The 8,641-nt window shown below is 28.9% G+C and overlaps 1 protein-coding gene across 1 annotated transcript; it reads left to right on the forward strand.

Moving 5' to 3' along the window:
• Window positions 1–746: 746 nt before the first annotated feature.
• LOC107452878 (lysoplasmalogenase TMEM86A) lies at window positions 747–8,296 on the forward strand. The gene is made up of 3 exons (XM_016069500.3): window positions 747–1,028; window positions 4,934–5,321; window positions 6,264–8,296. The coding sequence occupies exons 1-3, from the start codon at window positions 972–974 to the stop codon at window positions 6,674–6,676; spliced, it is 858 nt and encodes a 285-aa protein (XP_015924986.1). The 5' UTR covers window positions 747–971; the 3' UTR covers window positions 6,677–8,296.
• Window positions 8,297–8,641: the final 345 nt, after the last annotated feature.

An 8,641-nucleotide genomic window follows, 5' to 3' on the forward strand; every position in this document is an offset into this window, starting at 1 on the left:
AATTTGCACCATAATTTTTTGCCTCTTCTAATTCTTTATTTTATTTTTAATTTTGTTTCTATTGCAATTAAGTTTAAAATATAAGAGCCATCTATTCATATTAATATTATTTCTTACAACTTTGTCAAAATTTACGAAAATATGAATAATATTTGCAACAGGATCTTATCATGCAGAATTTTATTATATTTTGTTGTTGTTGTTGTTAATTTACGTCGCACTAGAGCTGTACAATGGGCTATTGGAGACGGTCTGGGAAACATCCCGGAGGATGATCCGAAGACATGCCAACCCAATTTTGATCCTCTGCGGAGGGGATGGCACCCCCGCTTCGGTAGCCCGACGACCTGCGCGTGAAGTCGAGCACTTTACGGTAGCACAGTTTAACGAGGACCAATACGCACACCCTCGGTCCCTACACAGACTGATCCAAGTGGTCACCCACCCGCACACTGACCGCAGCCAGTGATGCTTGACTTCGGTGATCTGCTGGGAACCGTGTCTTAGCGATCAGTCCACTGCGGGACAATTTTATTATATAAATATATGCTTTCATCAGGGTATTATCAAGCAGGTATTTTGAAATATTAAAAAATATTTTTTGCATAATTTCTAAATTTCGAATGCAATGAAAAACATTTTAAAACCTTTTGCGTTTTGCTTACAGCTTTCATGGATTCGCTAAAAATAAAATCAGTTAAAGGCTATTAACCGCAACCGCCGAAACAGACAATAACTCAGCTGTGTTTTTGTTTTTAAATGTATTTAGCCTTCATCAGTTCGTTTGTAAACATACGGATACCGATACTCGAACTCGAAGCTGCAAGCATTCAAAGAGTCATACAGTATCATAATTACTTGCTACAAATGAAGTTCTGATCGCCAAAATAATTATGCTGCATTCGATATAATCAGGATGAATATCTAAATTGTTTTTACTGCTTCGCATTTGTTCGTTTTATTATTTGACGATGTTAGCCGATAATATCGAAGAGTTTTCTGCGTATTGGACCAGTCCCAAAATAGTGGTTTGTTTTTTCTTCTTAGTATTTTGTAAACAAAGTTTTTATTTTATACTATTTAATGCGATAACTAAAAAGCAACATTTTATTCCATATTTTCCAGTTTAATTGTATTTATTTTAATGATTTTCATAATTTTTTTTTGATATTGATATTTGTTATAATTAATAATGATATTTATTTTTTTAAAAAAATATTAAAAGTAATAATTCGTTGGTTTCTCCTAAAGAAACGATTTTTTAACTTTATTTTTTATAAGCTATGTTACACAAAATATGTGTAAGAGGAATTGAACTGTTTGCTTATGAAACTATTAAAAAATATTGTTTGTGAATGCGGTATTTCATTATTAATATATCAAGAACTAATTTCAGTATGTTGAAATTTAATAATTATCTAAAATTGATTTTAATCATACTATTTAATGTTAGTATTCAAAACAAATTAATGTTAGGAAAAATGGTGAAACACAGAATTAGTAATTTGCCAATTTGAAGTTGTCTCAACTTTTTTTTTGAACGAATCTCCATTGCTCGTTATAATGTTTTGAATTATAGAATTTAAGATTTAAATATTGAATTTGTTTAATGATTTTTTTTTCTAAATTGTATTTAAATGGTTTGTAAAGTATAGAAATAACACTTTTTTTCTTTTTGAAAGATGCTATTCTGCTAGGTTTTGTGTTGTGTTTCTTTTTAAGAAATAAAAATTACGTTTAAGCAATCAAATCAGTGGTGTTTTTCTGTGAGTAAAATGAAAAGGATACTCATCTCACACAATCTTTTTTAAGTTAAAATCAAATTTTTGTATCATAATTTATATGGTGTAATGTTTTTTTTTTAAGCAGATGAAAAGTTGAACTGGCTTTTGCAGCAGTGTACTAGTGCTATAATTTTTTTCCAAGTGTATAAATATTCTAATACATGTGTGAAAATTTATTTTAACAGTTTTAGAACAATAGATATGGATGTTTCTTTTCCTCAAAAATTTAACAAAAAAAAAGAAAAAAAATAGATGAAAATTATATTTTATTGAGTAATATTCTTTAAGTTTTATATTGAATAACAGAAACATGAGTTTAAGTTCAGATAAAATTAATCTCTTAGCTTATTTTTTTATTAATTTGTTTCTTGCACTATATTAAATTTTGTTAAAATTTAATTCCAGTTACCTAGAGGACATTTTTTTTTATCTCCTCAGAAAAATCCCAACCATCATAGATATCCAAAAATTTACTGAGCTATGTCTAAAAATGTATCAGACATAGTATAATTTCTTTGATCACTTAAAAATTGAACGAGTAGTTTCACTTGAGTTACGTCTGTTTTTTTTTTTTTTTAATGTATATTTATGCATCTTTAAATATGAGCTGAATATGTATCTTAATATTTTCTGTCTATAGATAACAATTGTTATTATTATTAAGGAAAGTGTGGTAAAACTAAGTTTTTGCTATGTTCGTTAAAATGAACATTTTTAAACATTCTGATTTATGCTAATGAAAATATTTACTTTAGAAAATTTTTTACCGTACTTATATGATTAACTTATTGAGATCATGAAACCCAAAATCACTTTTGTTTAGTTTGGAAATTTATTTCAATATCAATAATCTAATGAGTTGAAAAACTTCATAACATTTAAAAATTTTTAATAAGTTTTACATACCCTCCAATATTTTAGGTGTTTGTGAAATAAATTTTCTAATGGTAAGGAACTACTGCAAAATTATTTTAATCAAAAATTTTTTAGAAAACTTTTATCAGAACTTAAGGGCATAACCATTTGTCTGTATGACCTTTTATATATCTGTGTAAATTATATTTATATAGTGGCGGACAAAATTATTTTAATTAATTATAATGTTACCACTAGGAAAAATATTTTCTTAAACTAATAGATGGCGATTCTGTAATAGATGGGGAGTTTGATATTACCAGTGCAAGTGTATGCACTGGTAATATCAAAACAACTAGCTAACATCAAAACAAATTTTAAAATATCAACCCTTTCCGAATCTGTAATAGATTTTGCAAATTTTTTCTTCTTCAAAATTCTTCAACACAATTAAATTTTTTTCTGGAGGCTTGTCATTCTTTCACTATATTGATCATTAGTATGAATGAAAGTTAAATCACTTAATCAAATAGGATTTCATTTTATAAAATTTATATATTATAAAAAGGAAAAATTCAAAGTTAAATAATTATTTGTTCAACTGAATAAAAACACACACACAAAAGTTATGCTCGACTTAATAAACTAATGTTAATAAATTGATAGATGTATCTTGTCTTATGGAACCTTGTCTTATTTACCACATGATTGTTTACTTCATATATCAATGGATTCTAATAATTAATGAATGCAAGTATCCATTTGCAATAAATATTGATTTATTACAATTATTGTATTCTAATGATTGTTATATTTCTTTTAATTCTTAGTTTGTATATGTTAATGAATTGATTAGTGCATAGAAAACTTATCCATTTATCCAATTGATGTTGATTTCTTTAAATCTCTGCGAAGTCATTAATAAGGTTTAAATAATTGACTTATGAATCTTGAAAGTTTTAGTTAATTCTAATATCTTAAAAGAGTAATTGCTGAGATCTAGCTCTAATTTTAAAAAAAAAATGGATCAGTAGCTGAGACTAGTGTCTTATTCTAATGGAAAGTCCACTATTACAGTGGAAAGCAAACTATTACAGTGGCACATTGAATCTGGCGAAGCTATTATGATTGTGGGATGACACATTTCATCCAAGGATTAATTAATTAAATGAAAATCAGATTTCAGATCAGAAAATCAGATTACTAAATTAAATGAAAATCAGATTTCTTGAAATTTAAATCTGTTTTTAATATTTTTTTAGACTTATTGCTGAATGGCATTGCAAAAAGTTATTCGATCACCAGTTAAGTTTTTTTCAGAAACATAATTTATGCATATTAAAGGATGCATAACAATTATCCGTAATACAAGCTTAAATGTGCAATACCAACCAACTATAAAATTACTTCAACATAGCTGCCGACAGTTTCTCCTAATTTATTGGTTTGATAAAAATTCTCCTGGTATTTGTACATTCTAGAAAATACCCTAAAATTGAGTCTCTATTGAAATAGAATTTTTGGACAGATTATTGCTTTCTTGAATATTTAAATAAGTATTATCAATGCATAATGATGCGAGCCTCATTTATAAAAATCAGTTTAAAACTTTTTTCTTTGTTCGAAAATGTTCAGTTTATATTCATTCAGAACCCCCTTTTTAAATTAATTAAAAAATATTTTAGCTATCTATGATGAATTAAATGTCCATTACTAAGAATTGTGATTAAACATAATACATAACATTTCAAGTTCATTTAACGTCACTCATAACTGGAAAATATTGCAGTTTTTCTATTTCAATTACTATAAAAATTCCTTATGTGTAAAATATTTAGTACATTATGCAGCAATTACCATGAAATTATGTGGCAATTACCATTATATTATTTTGTAAAATTTACTGGATTTTACAGCTATGCTTTTGCAGTTTTTCAGCTGTGTAATAGAAGATGCTATGTAATCCTCCATAAACTGTATTAACTTTACAAAACAAACCGGTAGTTGGTAGTTGTTAAAAATCTAATGCTCTAAATCAATTTTAGTTTTTTTTTTCTGAAAATAATATTTAAGTACATATTTCTGTGTGTTGTTAGTATATTTGAAATTATTTTAAAGCATTAATATTGACAAAATGTACATTGCCATGTTTAATACATAAGATTAAAGAATGAGCTATAAACATGCATAATGCAAAGGTCTCATATTTTAAGCCCTTCTGCTGTTTGTTGTTACAAAATTTTTTTTACCTTTAACTTCTGTGGTTGTAATTAAATAAAATTATTTTTTTATAGCTGAAATGTGTTGGACCCAAATTGGTACCTTTCTTTAAAACAGTTGCCATCTATTTCGTCCTGGTAACACCATCTCCTGGCTGGTTCACCTGTCTGATAAAGTCTTTGCCGCTTCTCTGCCTCTGCGGATTTGTATTGTATCATGGAATGAGTCTCGGTGAAAAGCACGCCTATGCTCGTCGGATATTATTAGGCCTCTTGTTCTCCTGTATGGGGGATATTTTATTGATCTGGGATTGCTGCTTTACGTGGGGAATGCTGTCTTTTGCAGTCGCTCATATACTTTATATTTCTGCTTTTGGAATGAAACCGCTTAATCCGTATGCTGGGACTGTCTGTGCTGTAGCTGGTGCATTGGGAACATATTTACTCATGGATGGACTATACGGTGAGCTCATTTCATTTTAAGTTTTTTCTCACCACCCATAAATAATCTATCTGGGTAGTGGATTCATCTCTTCATCCTTGTTGTACGGTATCTACCGCTACAGAAAATACAATTCCAATTCACTAGTATATAAGACATGTTAAATGGATTCTATGTTGGGGTACCTTTTCATAGATGAATGTTGACATTGTCGATGACTCCTATCTCCACAGGATTTGTGAAAATTTTGTGATTTTATAACTCCCTTAGTACTACTATATACTTTTTTATTTTACTGCCTGAGCTATGAAGTGTGTGTGTTAATAGCCATGTGATAAAAAAGAAAAAAGTACACTTTTCTGTTGGAAGGACTTCTGAAAAATCACACTAAAAATACAAAATATTGAAAATTAATAGCGTTTATTAATTGCATGTTATGTTAGTTATTTTAAATATTTATTATAGTATAACTAAATATTATTTATAGTACTATAATATGGTGCAATATATATGAATTAAAAATGAAGGGGATATTTTCATACCTGTTTGTGCCCTCAACCATCACCAGGGCACCAAGTGGTTTTTGTACTTTACAAAAATTTTAAATAAAAAATTTAGTAATTCCCCTGAGAGTGACTACTGAGTTATACTCTTCAAGTTGGAGTGGCTATGAATTATAACCTGTGAATTTCTTTTTTTATTTCTTGTGTGCCCATTTTGCCAAACTTTAAAATTGCAGATAATCTTCTTAAAATAAGTAATAATTAATAGTTAAAGTTGTAAGTAGATATCATTGTAGTGCTATCTACTTGCATCTTCTATCTCTCAATTAGATATCATAAAGTATTAGAGTAATACCAATACTTTTGTAAATGCTTCTTATTGATTGTATTAATTAATTATATTTATTTAACTATGCTGTTAAGTGTAATATTTATTTATATATTTCTTTCTCTTCTGTAGGTCCATTTATTGTTTTAGTTCCAGTCTATGTATCCTTCCTCATGTTCATGGTATGGAGAGCTGTTGCAAGGGTTCAGTTGTTTGAAGATTTATGGACCTGGACCAAATTATGTTCCTGTGGAGGTGGTATATTATTTGCCATTTCAGATTTTGTTCTGGGATACAACATGTTTTGCTCATCCATACCTTATGCTCCTATGATCATTATGGTCACATACTATGCTGCCCAACTCGGAATAGCCCTGTCGGTCGTCGACAGTGCTTCGATAGCTATTATTAGTGCAGCACACAGCACCGACAGTAATCAATGTTGCCAAAACTTGGATGGTAATTCTCAGCCAAAGAAATGCCGCACCGTGTTGTCCAAACTCGAGAATTTCGGTACTCGACCGACGTTGCTACTGAAAGAGTGAAAATTAAATGTTAACAACCAATTATCTTTAATGTTAATAGCTATTAAATAGCCGTGTGATAGATATTTATCCTCACATTAGTTTGTTTTAGATTGTTGATATTATATTTGGGGAAATGTCGGACGTCACTACATGTTGTTAGATTTTAAGTTATTTATAATATTTGGTGAAAAAGGCGCGTGATCATTTGGTTCAGATGACTTGTGAATTAATCTCACCACCCAATTTGGTTTTAGTTTATGTTACCATCAATGCTGTAATTCTATAAAAAGCCTTGTCATTGTAAAAAATGCCTGGCATTGTTTTTATGAAAAGTGTGAATTATGAATATAATTATATACTTTGTCTAGTCATTGTATGGAATGCCGAGGCACTCAGTAGAATGATAAATGCTCCTTAGGCAAAGTATAAGAAGTAATATTTACATTGCCTAGTCACTGAATTAAATGCCTGTAAGTTATTCATTAGTCATTCTATAGAATGTCTATGCAATGTGTTTCATTCTTTGCCAGTTTCTCAATAATCATTCTATATAATGACCAGGTGTCTTATGGAATGCCAGATTTCACACATTGATGATAACATAAATAATTTGGTTTCATTTTATATTTATGATATATAACTTGGTTTTAATTGATATTTGCATTAAATAATTTAATCAATGTTTATATCATGAAATCTTGGTTTTGATTGGTCTACGTTAAATAATCTTTTTGTAAAGCATTTTTCTGCATTTTCCTTAAATACATATCTTCAGATTATTATCATATCTTCATGTTTAAAAGAAATCTAAATGTTTGGATACTTTGATTATTAATAATTAGATTGTTGTTAAATGTGAAATATTGAATCTCATGTGATTATTTTATTAAAAAAAAAACTTTTTGTCTGTATATCTTAGAAAGTTATATTTATTACACACATTTTTCATTCCTACATACTATCGATAGAAATTTTTTGTGATTAAAATTTGATAGTTTCCAGTATAAAATTTTTTAAAGTATTATTGTTTTGAGTAACAAAATGTGTATATAAGTGTTATTTAATCATCTGTGGGTGGTAAGTAGTTATTTATTTTTAATCATTATATTTTCAGTTATGTATATATTTGCACATATCAAAATATCACAGGTTTTTTTTCTCATTGTCAGAAAATTGAGTAAATTTTTTAATGTTTGTTAACATTGTACTGATACTTTTGTACGTTGAATTGATGATAATTATTTTTGACGAAATTTTTTGTATTTCCTAAGACTAAGTTTTTTCTTTTTCCTAGATGCTCTTAAATATTTTTTTCTTTTCCTAAAAATCATATATTTTTTTTAATTGAAGAAATTAATGCTATATTTCAGTAGTATTTTTAAACTTGATTTATTGAGAATTATGTAACTTAGATTTTAATTGTGCAAGGAAATTAATAGTAATGTGAATTAATATTACTAATCGTTTTTTAAATATAACTGAACTTTTTTAAATATAACTTATTTTTTAAATAATAATTTATTAAATATAACTTAATAGTTTTTTAAACATAGCTTTTTAAATATAATTTAGAAAGCACTAAATCTGATAAGTCCAAATTCCCTCACCTTCATGGAGCTGGCATCAAAAAAGAAAAAAGAAGACCTCGCTTCCTGGCTCGTACCCCCCAAACATCACTGGTACCAGAGCACCAGTCCAGGAGGTGCACTCAACATTCGGTGCAACCGCAAGGACCAGACTGCACTTACCAGGCTTATCAGCGGCCACCTTAAGTCCCTTTCTTTTGAGGGTAGTATTAAAATCTACCCTAACTGCCCCAGGTGCCACAACATGCAGGCTTCCCCCCAACATATACTGGACTGTCTAGGTCTGGACAAAAGGGACATTCTTAATAACACACTTATGGTGGCCGACTTCCTCCGGGTGATGAATTTCATGGACATAGTTTAGCCCTGCTAATTTTGGGGATAAGGAAGAAGAAGA

Source organism: Parasteatoda tepidariorum, chromosome 4, assembly GCF_982258835.1.
Source record: "Parasteatoda tepidariorum strain Cologne lab strain chromosome 4, Ptep-v5.0, whole genome shotgun sequence".
NCBI lineage: Eukaryota > Metazoa > Arthropoda > Arachnida > Araneae > Theridiidae > Parasteatoda > Parasteatoda tepidariorum.